General features: G+C 37.5%; 1 protein-coding gene across 1 annotated transcript; it reads left to right on the top strand.

Moving 5' to 3' along the window:
• Positions 1 to 677: 677 nt before the first annotated feature.
• bmp5 (bone morphogenetic protein 5) lies at positions 678 to 21096 on the top strand. Its single transcript, XM_022663871.2, has 7 exons — positions 678 to 1848; positions 8271 to 8463; positions 14970 to 15118; positions 17169 to 17366; positions 17850 to 17926; positions 18042 to 18152; positions 19826 to 21096. The coding sequence occupies exons 1-7, from the start codon at positions 1392 to 1394 to the stop codon at positions 19973 to 19975; spliced, it is 1335 nt and encodes a 444-aa protein (XP_022519592.2). The 5' UTR covers positions 678 to 1391; the 3' UTR covers positions 19976 to 21096.
• Positions 21097 to 21549: the final 453 nt, after the last annotated feature.

Raw genomic sequence — 21549 nt, 5'->3', positions numbered from 1 at the left:
AAGACAACACTATAACCAGACGGAATCGGCGACATCTTCAGCCAGTCCCAGAGTCACATGAAGCTGTTCATCCACAACCACCTAGTGGACGCGAGGAAGTGGTTGCTGAGCCATGTGAACAGTCTGATTCCCAGATGCCATCTCCAGATCAGACTCCTACTCTGGACACCCCAAGTCTGACTTTCAAGCCAGCTTCGCCCCAGTCTGTGGCTGTGACATCCAGAGACAGAGAAATAAGATTGCCTGCTCGTTACAGAGACGCATGATGCAGAAATGTTAGCTGTAGGAACAGCGGCTGTTTTGGGCAGAATAATCCCTATGCTGCTGTGGACAAAGGGCAGTCTACCCCAATGTCCTAGTTATAGAAGTTATATTTCTAGTGCTATTTAGCATGTTAAGTTGCAGTTATACTGTTGTGAGACAATATAGTTGTTATATGTTGTTCGGGAAGAAAAAAAAAAGGGGGGGGAGATGTACTGATATCTGTGTAGGACATGTAGAGTCATGTGATTATAGGAGTGGATAACCTGGGTAGTGGGCGGTACCTGGGGAGTGAGGGAGAAGCTAGGGGCACTGTTTTGTGAATTGCTGCGAGTGCAAGCACGCTAATAAAAAGCTCCATTAAAACTCCTGTCGGTCTGCTGTGCCAAGTTCATGACAAATGTGATCTGGGATATTAGAGCCATAATAATCGCAGTACTTTAACTTTTTTAATGTAAAGCGCTCGAGCGCGGCAGGTGTGTTTTATCCGCGGCGCGTTTGCTTTAACGTCGCTCTCAGGTGTCGAGTGTCTCTGAGCTCTGCCTCCTGGCTCCCCGCGCGCGCGCTCGTGCTCAGTGTGGTTGCGCTGCTGAAGGAAGAGGAGAGCTCCTGCAGCTGTGGATGAATCGGTGCCTTAAGTTTATCTGCTCGCTCTTCTCCTTTTCTGCCCCGCTGTACTGTGTGTGTGTGTGTGGAGGAGTGGGGGAGCGCGTGTATGGGTGGCGGGACAGCGCGCGGGTGTGGAGAGAGGTGAGGAGGATCAGGAGCTCGCGCACTTCTGGCTGGATCTACAGAACCGCGCGCACGGATTTACTGAAAAACACTTTAAACGACTTTTTATTACTGTTTGTAAACACATATTATTACATTATTTATATCTTAATTATTTATGCATTTATGATTTAAACTATTGTTTCAATTTATTTACTTCTTTCTTTTTATTATTATTTTTTATTTCTTTTAGACTTAGTTAATTTGTATATCGTTTTGGAAACAAATATATATGTATTAAAACATATATAACACACGCAAAACAGAAACGCTTAACAGCGTTTTAATAACAGCAAGTCAGAATGGAGCTCGTGGTGAGCGCGAGAGCAGCGTGCTGAGAGCGCATCGGTGAACTCGCTATGGAACTGCTCGGGCTTTATGGACTCGTGTGGAGTTGTCTTGGCCTGGTGCAGAGCGCGCGGGCCGGTCTGGCCGACCACCACGTGCACTCCAGCTTTATCTACAGGCGCCTGCGGAACCACGAGAGGCGCGAGATCCAGCGCGAGATCCTGTCCATCCTGGGTCTGCCGCACCGGCCCAGGCCCTTCTCCCCGGGCAAGCACGCGTCCTCCGCGCCGCTCTTCATGCTGGATCTCTATAACGCCATGACCACGGAGGAGGAGGCGCTAGTGCTGGGTGACACCGGCAAAGCGGCGCGTGGGAAGAGCGCCGGGAGCGCGCGCAAAAGCTCACATAGCCCCGCGCGGCAGCCCTTACCCAGCCGCAGCCCGCACCTGGCCTCCGCGCACCTAGCCTCCCCGCACGAGACCAACTTTCTGAACGACGCGGACATGGTCATGAGCTTCGTTAATCTGGGTGAGTGTAAAACTGGCTCTGCGTAAAAAACTCCCAAAAAGCTCCCATACTTTCATACCATCACTGCGCATATGGCTCATAGCGAGCACTGATAATTAAGATTTAGCAGTAATTCATTATTTATATCTGTAGATGAAGATCTTTAATCAGTAAAGATGCTAAAACACAAATACCATCTGGAGCATCATTTCAAAACATACAAGACAGACCCAGATACCTGTTGCTTGGACTGTGAATAAAGTAAAAATGCACTTTCAAATCCAATATTTTTATACAAACTGATTCATTAAAAAGCACTGCAAGCTGATTTAAATAATAAATGGAAAACGGTCAGTATACTAGTAAATGTGGTAGGTAATTAAGCTTCAAATCTGCTAGTTTCGTCACCGGAGATGGAAACTTGTAGAACTTAATCCAAATATTTGCACAAAACTGTTTGCCTTTGAGCTTCGAATTATTAATTTTCGCCAGTGACCCACATAAACAGGTTCAGCATTTATTATCCCTAACTGGATACCCCTTACAAAACTTCTTCATCCAGTAGGATTTTTGATTATTTAAAATCTTTAATTCATAAAAGAGAAGAGGATAACTCTAAACAGACAACTTCACTCCCCAGCAGGCTTTAATTATGCGCCTTGTGTCTCAGAGCCACTCATACACTATAATCCTTTATTATCTGTTTTGAAATAGCTTAATGTGGTCCAGGCGGTCTGGTGGGATTTAGATGGCTTCGTGTGATGTTTTTGTGTAACTGTTGAGACATTTGTCACACACATAATGAAGCTGTGATTGAGACAGTGAGAAAAGTTATGGAATGGTGATTAAGTTTGGAGTTGGGCATGAGAATGATTTTGCTTGTACTTTAACTGTTAAATAGTTAAAGTAAAAGTTTTTTTTTCTTTCATAAGTATATAAAAATTTTTTAGTATCTAGTCACTGATATAATGATTTAAGTAGCTAATATAGCTGATCAGATTGTAATAAATATTATTGCAATGCACAGTATGCTTTAATGAGCATATCATTATTGCTTAAATAGGTTAATCAGTTATACCTTTCATAATACACATTGTAATTAATCCAGTTTAATTAGATGGCATGCAAAAAAATGAGTATATATTACTGTACTATTACTGGGATAGTTATTTAAACAGCAGGTTATAACACTCTGTGTCTGCTGAGGCATTTTGTCTACAAGTCAAAAACTGTGATAAAATAGTTATTATAGTTTATAATATTATAGTGAATATAGTTTATTTAAAAAAATGTTAAAATGTTAAATATCGTAAACAGCGGGCATGAGGTTCAGTTTTGGTGAAAATAACACATGTACTGCATAGATTCTTTAGTGACCTGCATTGAAGTTTCTGTAGTCAGGGTTTGTTACACATTGTTTTTTTTGTTTTTTTTTTTAGGATTTTTTAGTCTAAAATAAAAAAAAAGGTGAGAAGTTTGAAAATTGAAAACAACCCAGGAGTCCAACCAACACAAGGAATAGAATTCAGTAAAAAAAAAGCATTGGAATCTCATAAATGAGTTAAATGGAGCAAAATACATTGTAGATGTCCTACACATATACACTGTAAACAAGATTCTGTTCTATTTGTATCTGTAAAGAGTTTGCTTTGCTCCATACATAGAATTCTAGAATTTTACAGAGTTTTTAAAAAGCATTTCTTGAAATATTTCATCCAGCCATTTAATCAAGCAAAGAATAGTTTAATTTAAAATATAATTTAATACATATAAAACCTTAATTGAAGACCCCTTGAAAAATGTACTTCAGAATATGTATTCAAGAGTACAATTTTGTTAAAAGTTAAGTACATGGAATTTATAAAATCTGTATTAAAATGTGATAAATATATAAAAGTTGTTTAAATCTGTATTAGTGTTAGTGCTTGAAATAACATATTACTTGTGTGAAAATGCAGTTTTAGATTTACAACAAGGACAGAACAAGATTAGGAAAGAAACTCACCAGTGGATGAACACCATGAGCCAGTACTAATAAATCAGTCTGGTAAATAGTTTTTTTTCTCTGGAATTAGCCTTAATCTGGGTTTGGGATTGAGCCTTAGGTGTTTAGTAGGTTAAATTTAAGAATATTTTATATATCGCAGCCTAATCAGCATGTGTTTTATTCAGTCTCTATTTTTAAGCACAAAAGCCCTTCTATCTTATTTTAGTAGAGTATTAAACTTTGTGCAAATGTAGAAGACGCAAACAGCTTTCCTGTATAACACTGACTTACACAGTAGATTCAAATATTGTAATAAATAAACGTTTTTCAATCCCATTACATAGATTCATGTTTAATTCATAAGTCACTAAATTAAGGCATTGTGAGTGGACACCTCACAAATGTGAAAAAAATATGTGCATGTGATTTATCAGCATCTGAATCTTGTATGCATTGCTGATAAAAAGACATTTGTCCTGTATTTATGCTCCAGAAGTGACCTTCTCCCAACAGTGTATATATATAAAACAGCAGGAGATCTTATATTTTTTAAAACCTCCCATTTCACAACATGTTCCAGAAGAAAATATAGCATAACCTTGCTCTGGCAGCCTGTCCTTGAGATTTCCATAAAGCGAATAAAATAGAGCAGTATGGTCTCTGGAAATGTAGAGGCAATTGCAGGTTAGACAGGAAATAGAAAATGGCCACAAAAGACTTATTATATCAGATAATTTGTTTGGGGAAGAAAAGATCACCTTTTAATAGTAACACTTTTATAGAGTCCACCCATATTCAGTTACACGTATGATACAAATGCACTATAAGCACACATGGCACACAGAAGTGGAAGAGGCAGGAAACGCCGACTAGATTTTCAAAGCCATGTTCTACTATTTCACTGAATTAATGCCATTAAGTCTTTCTGGAGAGTCATCACGATAAGCATGATTAACACTGTAATGCTTCAGTAGCTGTGACCTCTCTCGCCCAGCGGCTCACACAAACTTATCGAACGGCTGTCTGACCTGCGGATAATTTACACTAATTATTTCCTGTTGCTGTACGAGAGGGCCGAGTTTCAGGGTAGCCTGTTTTTGGTCAAGACGAGCGGCCGGTTGCGTTCCTCACATCAGCGCTTGTGAAAATAACTCAATGTTTGTCTACAACGGTGCATTGTATTCTGTTTCACCAGACCACAGGCTTAACTCAGCGAAACACACGTGTTCTGCTTTTGAAGCTTATTGTAGTTAATAGTTGTTAAATGGGAGGGAAAAACATCAGCAGAGTTTGTTGACATGAGAGCGAGGAGTGGGATTGAAACACTGGACGGAGAGCTTTGAGAACTTTTAGTTAAGGTAGCCCACAGGGAACACTATACCGATGACCGTACCACACATGTTTTCATTTAGAATCACGGGAGCATGTACACATGTGTCTGCTTTGAACCGATGGCTGCCTTAATTGAGAGTAAGGAAAAGCTAAAAAGTCGCAGCACTAAAGAAAGGCTGTTGATGATGTGTTAAAGTGTCTGTATTAGTAAGTATTAGTTACCATGTTTGAAGAATATGAACTGAAAACTCAACAGAGTGAAATTTCCTGTTAAATACTGTTGTCCCTGTTAAAATAAAAAACACAAAACAAATAGCACTTAACTGATCACCTTCTATATTTGGAAAATTATTTAATAGAGAAAAGGAAAAGATTTGAAAAACAGGAGGCATTTTTACTTAAATGGTCTATTTTTAATGACAACTCAATTGCCATTAAATATAACTAAACTCTTAGTTGAATGGAAATGATTTCTGTTAAAAGTAAGTCTACACACATCTCTAACCCTGTACTCTAACATTACCCTTTAAGAGTGAGGTAAAGGTTTTAGTTTTAAAGTAATGGTAGGGTTATGGTTTTAAGGTTGAACAGTGGTTAGAGTAAGGTTAGTATTAGGGTTAGGTGTAGTGTTATATTTATTTGAGAATCATTTATATTCAGCTGGGAGTCCAAATTCTTTTAATAGATATTCTGTTAAAAGTTAAACAAATGTTAGTTGAGCATCTATAAGGATATCATCTGGACCACCCAAGTAAAGTGATACCGTAAGGTGTCAAAAATTCTATACTATACTAACATTAAGAAACTAATTTATAAATAAAAATACATTGTGATGTATGTGTATGCATTCCCAAGCTCTTTTTCCAATATCCCAATATTCACAGTCACCATGCTTTACTTAGATTTTATCTACTCAGTTGAGCAGCAGAGACTGAACAGAGAAGACATATCTGTGTTCGTCTAGATGTGTTCTACCATCAACATATCAATAATTATACATGAAAAGCAATGATGACTACTCACTACTGGATTTACTCTTTTGGGTATTTATTAAAATGGTATGAAGGATTTTATAGCAGAAACATGAACTGCTAAGATAATATACATTACAGTTGTAAAGGATTATGTAAATATTGTTTTAAATTCTCAGCATTTACTTTTGCTTGTGAAACACATTGCAACATTACATCACCAAGAGCAGATCTAGGATTACATATGAATGCATGCATAGAAATGTCACCTGTGCTTTCCGCAGTAACCAGGGCTCACATTATTTCCTCACTAAACACGTAAATCTAGCATTTCAAATCTGCAACAATTACAAAAAAGTCATGTAAAAGTGATGTAGGTTAGAACACAGGGGGAAGAACATTAGTTTGGTTGGTGAATTCTTATCAGGTTATTTGGATAAACAGACTCTTGCTGTGCAGACAAATTGCTTTACATATCATTCTCTTAGTCTGGTTTGCACATTTGGTCGTACATTTGGTGCATGGCTGCATATTGATGCATATTGTCTGACAGTGTTTGAGCTGCTGTTTACACAGCTGCAATTTATAAAAATGGCCCAACATAATTTGGAATAAAATCATATTTAAACCAAGGTTAAACATTTTGGGCCAGTTTCTCAGCCAGAGATTAAGCCTAATACTGGACTTTTTATTCAGCATTTTGAATGGTTATTTTGTATTAAAAGTATAATACGAAAATATAATCCCTCAATATAATCCCTATAGTCCAGGAAACCAACCCTAAATCTTGTTACATTTAAGTTATATTTAAAAATATTTCTGTTCTGTCAGTGTAAACTTATGTAGATTTTTTTATTGCCACAGTGATGATCAGTTTCTTCAGTTGAAATGAACAGGATGCAAATCATTGTTCTGACTGGTTCTCCCGTCTCCCGATTAAAGTATCTTCATTACCAGTTTATGGCAGAGGGTGCAGATCCTGCTGTAATACGTTATGAATTAAATTGATCTTATGAATGAATCTAGTGACGTCTGTGGCCCAGCAGTCTCTGTGTCCACTTCCCCCTCTCCCTCTGTTGTTAATTAGCAGGCCGGGCTTGAAGTTGAGCATGACCAGCTGGTAAAACTCGGCCTGGCCCCTGACCTCTTCCTGTTAAGTAACCACAGACTTTCACTGTAGATAAATTATCAGTGGAACCGGGGCTGCATTATTTCACTGGCACCGCGCTCCGCCACTAACACTCCGGCTCCCAGATCTCCAGCCGCTCTTCAGCCGCGGCTCTGTCTGCCTGGACGTCACTGTGCAATCTGGGGGTGAAGGTTGGATGAGTGGGGGCGGTGCAGGGGCTTAAATGGCTCACATGCATGATTTCAGTGCTCTGAGGAGGCAGTTAAGTGAGATAGAGCTTATCACTTTTAATGAAGCTTTGTACGGAACATGTTCTGGTAATATACTGCTTTGTTATAGAAATGTGTAAAATAAAACAAAAGAAACTTTGAAATCTACACAAGAAACTGTGTAAAACAGAGTAAATACAAAAATCTCATTTCATATTGTAACAAGAAATTATTTTAAATGCTTTTCTAAAAACAAATAAATAAATACTGCTCAGATAAATAGCCTTTCATATCCATGACTTAAACCTCTCTGCAATTACTTTACATTCATTTTAACAACTGTGGGAGGTAAACATGCACGTTGTTAAAATTCTTGAAATAAATACATGTTGTCAGCCTGTCCCCGAGAACAAAAGCTTTATCTTGTGGACTTTCCCATGCTGAAGGGCAGAGTGTCATTACTGAAGGCCTGTTTTGCTTAACGGGCAGCCCATTCATCATACTGAGAGAATAGTGAAGGCTCACAGTGGAGGGCCTGTCCTGAGAATGCTACCTCTGCTCACTCCGCTGATTTAATGGGCTGGATATTGCTTTTTTTGGTCGTCTAAATGTTTAGCTTGGGCAGGGAGCGAAGCTAAGGAATTTTGATCGATGGTTGTTCCTTTGCAAGAAAGCAACTGTTGACGCTTCAAATGTGTGAGACAAACTCACGCCCCTCCAGCAGAGCCTGTTTACCCTCAGAACACCCAGAAGAAGTGAAAAGAGTCCAGTGGAGTTTTTTCTTTTATTCTAATGCTGTGTATTTTTTTCTGCAGTGGAGAGGGATCGGGATTTCTCCCATCAGAGAAGGCATTACAAAGAGTTCCGCTTCGACCTGACTCAGATACCGGACGGGGAGGCCGTGACCGCAGCCGAGTTCCGCATCTATAAGGATCACGGTCACGGCAAATACGAAAACGTCACGCTCAAAGTCTCCATATACCAGGTTACCAAAGAGTACCCCAACAGGTGAGTGTGAAGAGATGCACATTTTGTTACATTAATATCTGAGTATTTAAATCATGGACCTTTAGGAGTCAGTTACAGTTATATACAGATATAACAGAAGCATGATATAGTTTGGCATTGACTGTGACTGAATCCAAACTTTCGATCAGAGCGAGGTTTCTGTTCTTACATTAAAAGAAGATTTAAATAATATTTCAATTTGATAAATGAGAATTGAGAATTGTGGCCTAATGCAGATATATTGGCAACATCAGCCTATACCAGCACATACATACTTTCAGTAATGCATAGCTGAAGTAAATAAAGTATATTGTGTTGCAGTAGCCCATTGTGCAAGTTGGACTGCACTTTACCATAATTTTTAAAATATTAATTCATCGATTGATTATTATTTTGACTGGTCAGTTAGGTAAATAAAAACCATTGTGTGTGTGCTTGATTCATTAAAACATGATAACTTCGATATTTACTGTAATAATCTTCTCTTTAAACACACAGCATGATAAAATACCTAATTTTTAACCTCCGTTTAAAATCATAGCCATCCTTTTTCTAAAGTGAAGTATGAATAGTTTTACATAAATCAAGATGTAAAATTTACTGGGGTAAAATGTTGTTAGGATAAATACTGACAAGTGTATTTTTAGGAAATTATTTATATTGTTAAATATTTAATATAGTTGTAATACTGTTAAACCAAGAAAAATAAGTACAATGATTTACGCACTGTAGCATCAGTCTGCACTGTTACTTTATGATAATCAGCAGTGCAGAAATTACTTTTAACATGGGTTGATGAAGACATCGCACTTACATATGTGTGTATGCTGCGGCTTTGTACTCTGGGATGCTTTCACTTTAAGTGTTATAATAATAAAAGCAGGTTGTAGTAGTGCTGGGTGTTTTTGCATTACAGTCATTGATGGCTGTGTACCACGACATCAGCATTATCTCTTTATAGTCAACTCCATATTGCAAAGATTATGAAGCACCATATTATTGAGTCTCTGCCCAAATTACTCCCAAAGAACTTTTAGATGCCCATGGGCAAGTTTTTTGCTGCAACTTTCTCTCCTGGCTGTATCCCAAACCACACACTTCTTTACTTTAGTTCTTCCAAAAATGAAAGCCCTTCTAATGGCGGTAAACTGTTTTCAACACAATGTTCAGTGTGATAGTGTGTTTAGAGACACAGGGCCTATTTTCAGTGTGCGTGGCCATCTTTACCATATCTTGGTGGAAGCAATGATGTCAATTATGTTGATGATGAGCCCCAGCCCTAATTATGGGCTGATATCTGAAATTCTAATATTACTCTGCAATCTTGGTTTGGTTTTGTTGTGGAGATCCACCATCTGCTCAGAGATTTTTGATACTTAAAAAGTTTAAGCAGGGATTGAAGTTTGGCTTCACCTTGCAACATTCACTCCTCCATGGGACTTACATCACTGACTGGAGCGTCTCTTCTGTCTGCCAGTGGTATTCTGGGGTTGCCTTCTCTCCAGTGGATCCTTTAAAATGTTCTCTTAAACCACGGCTGGTCTTTAGGATACTTTGGGCAGGCGGTCAGGCAGAAAATAAAAGGACATCCTGTTTACACTAGTGTGTGTCTGGAGTCTGTCTGGAGTCTTCTCTTGGTGATTAAACAGCATGTTACAGGAAGTTTTAGGACTGTAATTTGTCACAATTGAAATACTGACAAGACTCTTTACCCACACGTGCTTGTTAAAATACAGACTTGGTCAGAGAAACAGATCAGATAATGCTCAAATAACATTTTATTAACCGTTAAAATACTGATAATGCTTTTAGTATTAACTTATGACTCTTACCCATTTTGTGGACGGACTAAAAACAAACCTTTTATCAAACGCTGGAAAGCTACCAAATACCAGAGTGACAGGTGATAACTTTACCAACATATATTATATTATTATATTATCAATAACACACTGTCACGAGCACACTCTCACATCACATCACATCATGCTTGTGAAGCTGTCCCGTTAAAATGGAAAACTATGCTTATTGTTTATTGGAAATAACTGGAATAACAGTGGTTATGCATGCCTTTGAATTAAATTTAAATCACTTAATGAATAAATGAAATTACAGTCATGATACAAGAACAATTTACTCTCTCCGTCTGCACATAGTGAGGAGAGGAGGCTAAATGTATTGTCAAATTTAAAAACAAGCTTTTCCAGTTGCTTTTATCTTAACAATGCTCATGTGTCTTAATTTCTGTTGGAGTTCAGGATAATCTCACCCAGCTGTTGGGCTTGATTCTGCATTAAAAAAAAACAGTTCCCAGAAGAGCAGTGAGACAACCACAGGGAAAAGGATTCATTATTTTATTCTGACAGTGAGGCTTTCCCTCATCTTTCCCTCCAACATTTGTTCTCCCCAACCCTCTAGTCCACCTCAGACTCAGACCTGGTCTGTTGTAATGATGTAACTTCTCAGTGGGCATTACAGAGCCTGAGCTGTGCATTTTTCACTGACTTCTTTTTTCTTTACTGAGCCATCCGCTTTTATCCAGGAAATATCTGCAGGTGTTCTTTTTAGTGAATCTTCTGTATTGTGTCTGACACGGATACCAGTTCCAAGTTCGGTCCTACAGCTGACCCTCTCTCTCTGTGATTCTCTCATTCAACTCCTCCTGTCTTACAGAGAATGGATGAACTTCACTGGCATGGAATGGAAGAACTGAGACCCAAATGAATATCGCTCTCCATCTGTTAAAACCTTTTTCTTTTATGATTCGACAGATGCAAAGGGATTTGCTGTCTATTGAGGGGAATGCTCAACCCATTTGTAAAAGTAATTCACAATAACAAAATTCATGCTCTGTGAAAGCACCTATAAGGTCTATACCAAGCACATAGCCTGGCTTTTTAATCTCCGTGTTTTGAAGCATACAACCTTCTAGAGTAAAAGTAAAAAAAATGTTAAAGAGAAGGAAAGAGATTTGTGCACAAAAAGGGGTATTTCAATTAGTGCACGACATCATATAGATACATTTTTATCTACACGCTGCACCTACAGAAGCTTTTATGGGATCTCATTCTAAATTGATATTAATCTAAATATATATTAAAGGTCTCTTTCCATTGTTTTTTTCATTCATTTTAACATGTCTAGTTGTGGTCTCTAGTATGAATGAATGCCATGTTTGTTCAGATAGGTAATTAAAAAACATTGTGTGTGTGCTTGATTCATTAAAACATGGTGACTTCGATATTTACTGTAATAATCTTCTCTTTAAACAATTCAATTCAATTCAATTTTATTTATATAGTGCTTTTTACAACAAAGGTTGTCACAAAGCCGCTTTACAGGAAAAACAGGTCCACGCCTCTTATGAGCAGCACCACAGAGATGCCAATTTTATGGTGACACAGTGGCAAGGAAAAACTCCCTTTAAGAGGAAGAAACCTTGGAAGGAACCAAGACTCAGTCCGAGGAACCCATCCTACTCGGGTTGACCCCCGAGCATGCACTTAAGGGCATTCTTTTGCAAAATAAAATACCTAATTTTTAGCCAGTAACCTCCGTTTAAAATCATAGCCATCCTTATTCTAAAATGAAGTATGAATAGTTTTACATAAATCAAGATGTAAAGGTTACTAGATACATTTTTATCTACACGCTGCACCTACAGAAGCTTTTATGGGATCTCATTCTAAATTGATATTAATATAATTATATATGAAAGGTCTCTTTCCATCATTTTTTTTCATTCATTTTAACATGTCTAGTTGTGGTCTCTAGTATGAATGAATGCCATGTGAGCCGTTTTGTGTTCCGGAGTTTCTGTATAGACCTGCTTTAGATCACTGAATTACTGGTCTCTGAAAAAAGACAGGATTTCGGCTCTTGCTCATGAATATTCAAACATGCAAACATATCGCCTCTGATTGGCTCGCAAATGTTTTTAGAGATACTGCACTGAGTGCGAGATAAAGTTAACCCATAAACTTCGCTTAACGCCAGACTCCCTGTGGTTGAGAAACACCGCTATCCTTGCTGCATTGATTACGTTTCTTTCAGCTTACCTAACGCTACTGAATTTTACCTCACACTTGATGATTTGCTGCTTGGGCAGTTTCATCCCGTCGAAGCTCCAGAGTCCGCTCTGTATCATAAAATCCGACTCGAACGGCACCTGCTTAGAATGGTGTTCTGTCGAGATGTGCTGCCTTGTCAAACTGTGCTTGTGTATATGTAAGGCCTCTGTAAAATGCCAACAAAAAGTCAACAAGAGATACAATGTAAACCTACAGATACTTACACAAAATAACTAACGCTAACTAGCTCTGTAAACAGAGCTGTAAGCTCTTTAACTGACAGTTCGGCTCTGCTGCAACCATTTTTTTAAATGACCAGTGTAGTCATTTAATTTACTTAAATTAAAAAAAATGTACAAAAGTATTTTAGAAGTATATAGAATTACATTAAACTTAAAGTGTTCTTTTTATTTAAAAGCACTCTATTGTACTTAAAAAAATATGATAAAATTTTATTTCAAACATTTGATGAAAGCATAATATTTATGTACTTTTAATATATTTTAAGTAAGCACATAAATCTGTTAGTATATTTACAGCATACTTAGACATTTCTCAGTATATTTTAAGTACAATTAGTTTTTTTTTCACCAGGGGTTAATTCAGTTAATTCATGTTTAACCTATATATTAACAGTATTTATACTGAGAGGCGAATGAAAAACAAGTGAAAGGTGATAGTTGATAAAAATGAAGACACTACTATAGTACAGAGAACATTTGGTAAAATAGAATACTTAATGCTAATGTTTTATATCTGATTCTCAGACCAGTAATCAAACCTTAACCTCCCACATGTTGTGTTACTTAATTGGAAGGCAGTGATGTTACCTCATTGTGCCACACCAACCACATATTTAAAGACTGAACTTTTTTGGGGACTTTTTTTTGCTGTTTTAAATAGTGCATGTGAATTAAATTGATATTTTTCCAGACACTCTCTTCAGTTTTTCATCGCATGCTTTCTTTAATCTGTCAACATATAATCAACCAAGACCTCAGAATTTCTTCATATGTCCTAGGAAATGCTGAGGCCATGTGCACAATATAAGAATGTGTCACCCCCTTGTATTACTTCCTCTTCCATTCCAGCCCTGTTCCACCTCAGCCTCGCCACATGCACTCCCTGATACAGTCAGAGGATAAAGCTTTTCCATTAACAGGTCATTTGCAAGTTCCCCACTTATGAAGTCTCAGAAGCCCATTAGTTTATCGCTCCAGCTGTATCTCTACCGCTTTGTCAGGCCGCTCGTGTCTCAAGCAGAAACATCTGCTCCTAATAGGGGCCTCCAGAGAAGAAAGGCCACTAACCAACCTGTTCCTTTTTAGTCATAGTGCACCAGAAAAAGAGACTCATGGCTTATCAGTTGTAGGGCCTGACCAAAATAAACATTTTCCCATTATTCATGATTTAAGCAGTTATTTTCTTATGTTCTTATATCAAAATGATGTTAGTTTCTTAATGTGTGAGTCCGAAACTTTAATTATGGGCATTACGACCCCTGTTTCCCATCACCACCACTATACAGCCAGTAAATTTAACCAAAAAAATCATATTCATTGGTTTACAACTTGGTTGACTTTGAAACCACTGAATAGGACAGAAATGTAGAAGTGAATAGAAGCATTCCTTGTAAAAAAGCAAAATATAATAAGATAAATTAGACCACTTATGCTATTGTAAATAAACCTTTAAACAAACAGTTTGTTATGCAAATTATCATAACATTCTTCTTTATTTTTTTTATATTAGTGCTTTGCAATAGAATTTTTATCAATGATAAAAAATCTGTTGATTTTACCCAATATAAAAAATGTAAGCAATAAAGAGATGTGGGTGAGGATATGCACTTTTAAACAGACCTGGCTATCCAAGGTCTCAAACCCACTAGTCCACTCTGCCTGTGTGTTAGGACTGGGTCTAAGACAATCACATTTTTTCCTTTGATAAATGGAATTTCACAGTTCAGCACCCAGCTCTTAAAGTCTAACTGAGGTCATGCCCTAAAATAAACACGCTCTGTGGGGGCCAATTACTCAGCAGTATTGTTTATATGTGGCAAAACAGTGATACAAGTATTATATTAAAATATATGGTACAGTAAAAAGGACTGCAAAAGAGCAGCCCCAAACTGAAAGGCATTGTGTTAGTGCCGTGTGATCAAAAAAGTATATGTGTGTGTGTTTAGCATGTCTGAGCCTGTCCACACCTCATGTTGACTTTTTTCTGTTTCATCTGCCCTCACAGTGTGTGGCCCATGGGCTATTTTGAAACATTACAAAAGAAGATTAAGTAGAATAGCCTGTTGACAAAATTAAAGCTAAGGTGACTGAAAAGCTAAGGGTAGAGCACGGTTATATCTGTCTGAGGCTCGTGTTTGGATGAACTAATAGGCTACTGCTCACGACGTAATTCTTGTTTATTTGTTTTTTTTAGAGACGCTGAGACATTTTTGCTCGATTCAAAGAAAGTCCGTGCCTCAGACGGAGGGTGGATGGTATTCGACATCACAGCTACCAGTAACCACTGGGTGCTGAACCCACAGCAGAACATGGGCCTTCAGCTCTGCATAGAAACCATGGATGGTAAGGCAGCCTCAGAAACCCACACTGCTAGTTACAGATTTAATTATACAAGTGATATTTCAAAGAATGACCACGCCTACTTCTTTTCCCTGAAATCTATTGTTCCATACATTTAAATTTTCACTTTATATTTCCTGTGAATAACTTTTCGACACCTGCATCCCATTTCCCCCCTGTTTCTCAGGCCTGTCATAGTCTTGCTACTATTCTCAACACAGTTCTCAGAGCTCTACCTGTTTATAAGCAAACACATCTCTCTTAAACACATTTTTATTTTTATATTGTTTATAAATTGCTGTCACATTCATTAAATTCATATTCAGGCATTTTAGAAAAGCCATTGATTTTCCACAAGCACATGGTAAATGCGCTTTACCACAATATGTAATGTTCTGTAACTGTTGTATGTTGAGTTTGTGGTTCTTAGTATTCAGTCTCCAATCACTACATACTTTGGTTTTTAGCATTGGTAAAATGTTTATTATATTTAAGCATTATTATTAAATTCTGTTGCTTTTATACAACAGTTTTTTTTTCTACAACATGATTAAAGAAAATAAAGAACCTCATAGAACCTCTGCTGTAATATGAAATGTGCCTTCCACAAAAAGTAGCAGAAGTAAAAGAACTGTAGCTACAAAATGGTTTATACAGACTAACAACACAAACATTAGGAATGGGAATAAGCAAAAAATGATAAACGTTAGGAGAGTGAAATAACACTAAACTCTCTTCTCCTGCTCAGAGGAGTCGTCTTCAGGTGAAAGCTGCGCGTTTGCGAGCATTTCTGCCTGTTTTCTGGGTGGTGATGGTTAGCTAGCCGGCTGGACTGTGGTTAGGTTAGTGTAGCTTGCTTTAGCTCAGCATTAACTTTAGCTGAGCATTAGCTTAGCCTAGCCTGGCCGGTTAATGTTCTGGCTGTCAGACTGCTGCCGAGGTGAGCCAGCGCTGTGGGTGAGCGTGCTGTGGCTAAGCTAATGCTGCTGCTGCTGGTGGAGGCGATGATTCAGAACTGTCCTCTGTGTATACGCCGTTACTCTGCAACGCGTCCGTGGAGTGATACAGATTTAGTGAGAGAAGGCTAGAACACTTCTCAACCAATCAGATTGTGAGGTTGGAACTAACTGTTGTATAATTTCTGATGAGTGACTGTATGAATAACCTTAGCCTCAGAAATATTCAAAAATAGTGACAAGACTGAATTGCATTTTCCTTTTAAACCTAATTTATTCTGCGTTGTGGTTTAAAATATTATTGTTTGCGCGGGTGCTAAGGGGTCCAGCAATCTAAAGTGCTGCCACTATGAGCGGGAGGTCGCAGGTTCGAACCCCCACTCATGCAGCTTTGCCATATCAAGCTGCCGGCGCTCAGAGGGAGCAAAATTGGCCTTGCCCGCTCCGGGTGGATAGATGGCGCTCTCTCCCCCACTCCTAGGGTGGTGTCCGCAGCACAGGGCGTCTGTGAGCTAATGTATCAGAACCGAGTCGCTGCGCTTTCCTCCAAGAGCTGGCTGCTAGGTGCTATTTATATATATATATATATATATAAATAATTGTTTGCAAAACTGTCATTTATCACCAACAAGGTCTACAATGCAGTTACTATATTCACTAATACCTCTTACAACTTTACTGTACACAACACAAGCCTTAAGCCTTATGTTCACCGGGACCTTTATCACCGACACGCTCTACAATATAGATTTACTATATTCACTAATACCATTTACAACTTTATTGTACACAACACAAGCCTTATGTTCACCATGTCCTTTATCACCAACAACAAGCTCTACAATACAGAGTTACTATATTCACTAATACCACTTACAGCTTTACTGTACACAACACAAGCCTTATATTCACCATGTCCTTTATCACCAACACGGTAAAGTTGTAAGTGGTAATAGTGAATATAATAACTCTGTATTGTAGAGATTGTTGGTGATAAAGAACATGGTGAACATAAGGCTGGTGTTGTGTACAGTAAAGTTGTGAGTGGTATTAGTGAATATATTATTGTATGTTATGTTTCATTTTTTTTTTTTCAGGTCGAAGCATCAACATGAAATCTGCAGGGATCATTGGGAGGAGTGGGCCACAGTCCAAGCAGCCTTTTCTTGTAGCTTTTTTTAAAGCCAGTGAAGTGTTGCTGCGCTCTGTAAGAGCCACCGGGGGCAAGAAGAAAAATCACAGCAGAAACAAAAGCAGAAGTCAACAGAAAACCTCACAAGCTCCCAGGAGTGGAGGTACAGTGTGCACACAGCCAACGTCTAGGCCATACTTAATGTGTATGCCAAATACATATCATAAATAGTTGTAAGTACATAGCTCACTCGGACGACCGTGACTTTTGTGACTGAACTGAATTTGTTTTATTTCAAAGTAACAGTTAGCAATTCATAAGGCTCTAGTTTCAAAGTCTTAAAACATTAATTTACTTACTTGCAAAAGCTATTCTTTGTGCATACAAATCATAAAAGTGTCACACGCTAGCTCTCTTGGTTTAGAAGTAGTAAGAAAGCTGCTTTTAGTAGTAACTGGATCATATGATCTTCAGGGGTATTTACCTAATTTCATTACTGTGTGAAGAACTTTGCAGCTGGAAATACAGGGGAAATGCCCGTGAGGGTTGGCCACTGACGCCCACCCAAGCAGACGTAGACTAAACAACATTAAACAACTATGCGAGCATTTGAATGCTGATGCTGGGGTTTTGTTGTTTTATCTAGATCAAAACACCAGCGAACAGAAGCAAGCCTGCAAAAAGCACGAGCTTTACGTCAGCTTCCGTGACTTAGGATGGCAGGTATGGGCAAACAAGCAAAGCAAACAGATTTAAAAGCAACATTTTAACAAAGACCAGTATTCTCTCTCTCTCTCTGTTTCTCTTTGTCTTTATCATTCTTCATTTGTTTCTGTAGGACTGGATAATTGCACCAGAAGGCTATGCAGCTTTTTACTGTGATGGAGAATGCTCATTCCCACTTAATGCACATATGAATGCAACAAATCATGCAATTGTACAAACTTTGGTGAGTATATGTTGGACAGTATACTGTTTCTGAGAGAGTAACCAATCGCTAATATTGAACATCTTCCCATTGCTTTATTTTTGTGCCTGATGTTTAATTCACCCACATTTATAAAGATTGTCCAAAATAGGCACTCTTAGTACTTTATTAATATTCAGTGCTTTGTATCAATCACTGGCACAGTGGTACAGTACAGTATACCACTTTTTTGATGCATGCAGACCTACCTAGAGATCAGCAATGATTATACTGAATTTAGTTAAACTTATATTTCAAAGCTGTTGTGATGTTTCATAGATAGTTTAGCAACTTTACTGAATGACAAGGCCAGTTTGTTTTCCACTACTAACTAAATTTTTTCTGACTAAATGTTTCATACAAAATGAATGTGTGGTTGTTTAGGTTTTAAAGGAATTGGACAGTAAGCTTGCCTGTTATCACTGTGGCTGATGAGTAAATAACCCTACACTTAGCATATTTAATTTGCATGTAATTTTGTTCTTTGTCTTTGTTGAAGTTTAAAAATAATTTCTATTCTTTCAGTTTTTCAAAGAAGCACACTGACAGAGAAACTGAAGCTGTGTTTTATTAGCTAAAATTATAAGGCTCTGTCATGATTTATTTACTGTCATATTATCATTCAGACATCAGCAAGGTGCGTCTCAGTGCTCGTTGCTATCGTACACCCCGCCAACCCTCCGTGCTGTTAAAATAACGCTGGAGTTTAGAGGTATATTTGCGCCGATGACTTGTTTCTATTTTGGCAGTAGTAAATACAGGTGCGTCACTGACTCATTTAAACCCTGCCAACAGTGAACACTCAGACACCTAGCAGCATGTGCACTCTGCACCCTCAGCGCACGTACACCCCCACTTGTTACACACACGGACACGCTACACAATGCAAACCTGACTTTTACCTCAACAATAAACAGTATAAAGAATAAAATAAAATTGCTGTTCCCTTAAATGATCTGTTGGCGTACTTTTACAGCATGAGTGCACAGGTCAGTATCCTCTGCTGAGACACTCAAAAGCGCTGCTCTATAAGATACAAACACACCAAAGTCATAGTGCACCTGCCTCTTAAAGGAAATGGCAAGTGACACACTGATTGGTTTATTTCATTTTGCTCCCAAAACACACCCATGATTAATTAGGAGAATTAGTACATGCCTTTTGCACATTTAGAGCTGAGCAAGGCATATTTTTTTGCTTTCTCACAATACCACAGACACACCAACATTCCCTAAATCCAGTCGCTTGATGCATAATTCACCAATGCACTATAGATAGCTAAACAGGGTTTATTATCTATTTTCTATCTCAGTTCCTTGAACAAATATTTTGTTTTAAACTGATATAAAAAGAGCAAATTTATGAAAGCAAATTGTGTGCAGTAGATGCAGTAGATTGGGACAGCATATACAACACAGATTTTGTTTTAAATATTGTATTCTTCATGATTTTTTAAAATGTTGAGTAAACTGGAGATTCAAGGGCCATCTTTAGATAATGTGAAATGCAGTATATACACTGAATGATAAAACCTGTAATGAAAATTGTTAAATCACAAATATCTACATGACAATGAATAGTGTCAGATGCTATTTGGTCAAATTAGTATCACTGCCTTCTCATCTAATAATCTGCTTTAATTTTGTTTTCCTCAGGTCCATCTTATGTTCCCTGATAATGTGCCCAAACCCTGCTGTGCCCCAACCAAGCTGAATGCTATATCTGTGCTGTACTTTGATGACAGCTCAAATGTAATTCTGAAGAAATATCGCAACATGGTCGTAAGATCTTGTGGGTGCCACTGAGAGTAAACATGCACATGTGGAGCTTGTTTTGCAGGCATAAATTTACCCTAGTTTTGGGCTAAATGACACTGCCACTGGGGGCTATCCGTTACAAAATCTAGGACTCTAGGTTCATCTGTGCCATACTCTCCAACTAGATAGTTTTAAGATTTGATGTACAGTGTTATGTATATATTAGCTCATGATTGTTATTATTTATTTGGCTTTTATCTGTTCAAATAGAATGTATGTAGAACAAAGTTACCACTTGCAGATGTCTGATACTGAATGATCTTTCATGAAAATATGTTACAGTGATTGAGACCAGAGAAAATAATTACTACCTTTCTTACTTTTAAAAGTGTTTCCAGTCAGTATAAAGGTTTTGATTTCAGATCATTGTTGGTTTGTTTGAAAAGCACAGGAGATCACAAACAAGGCAATGCTGATAAGATGCAACATTGTGTAAAGTCAATATAACTTTGTATCTCACTTTATTTGGATAGTATATAATAGACCTCAATAGATCATGTTTAATTTGATAACAGAGTATTATGATAAGGATAAAAATTGGAATTAGAGTTTGGGAAAATAACCTCTAAAATTCTTAAACACATTGTTTTAAGTATTATTCAGTAATTGCGTTACTTTTTCTTTACTCATAGGAGTAACATATTAAACATATTGGACCTGACCGTAGTTTATGGATGTTTAAGATGTCAGGTGAAAGTAATGTTTGCTATGGTTAGTTAAGTATCCTGTGAGCATCTGAAAATATTAAAATAATGTATCTGTGTGACCAGGGCAGTATACTATCTAAATAAAGTGTTACCTAGGTTAATGTTGTGGCTTAGTTTGCTAAGGAAAATGGTTATTTTCATGTTTATGTTTGACAAAATTTAATATATCATAGAAATCCATTTATCACCCCCTACCTACTCAAACACTATTACCTTCAGTCACTTTATTTCAGTTACCAGTAAATTAATACGGCTTTAAAGGGACTTGATGGTCTTCCAAGTTGCTTCTTGGACTTTTCTATACATTTACATTAGTAATTTGAGTAATATATTTTTGGATATTATTGCATTTACTTTATTAGAACTATGTTTATGTGTCAATAAATATATTTTAAATACCAACTTGTCTTGTTTTTCATTTGCTCACTTTGTTGAAAACTGAATAAGCTTTTATCATTTGTTTTCAATTGTTAACGATATTTTTCTTTTATTATATTTAGTGAAGTATAAAAATAACCTGCAGGACTTTAAGCATAGTTTGCAATTTATGACTATAAATACCTAGGGCACAAATGAATGGAGAATGAAAACTAATAATGCTATTCCATGCTACATATTAACTTCATACTAATTGAAGTTGACACTTTAATTTAACACTGAGTGTTGATTCAACACTGTGTAGCAGCCCTATGAGATTCTAGTGTTTCCACAAACGCATGTAATTCTTGCCATAATACTTGACATGACAATCCTTTTATACAATAAATCGCAACGAGGATTACAGACATCCACTATTTTGAATTATGAATGTGAAGATTGTGTTGGTTGTTCCTCTGTTAGTGCTTCCCAGTATAA

Source organism: Astyanax mexicanus, chromosome 7 (genome assembly GCF_023375975.1).
Source record: "Astyanax mexicanus isolate ESR-SI-001 chromosome 7, AstMex3_surface, whole genome shotgun sequence".
Taxonomy (NCBI): domain Eukaryota; kingdom Metazoa; phylum Chordata; class Actinopteri; order Characiformes; family Acestrorhamphidae; genus Astyanax; species Astyanax mexicanus.
The sequence above is the reverse complement of the archived record's forward strand: the minus strand, read 5'-3'. Positions and strand labels throughout refer to the sequence as shown.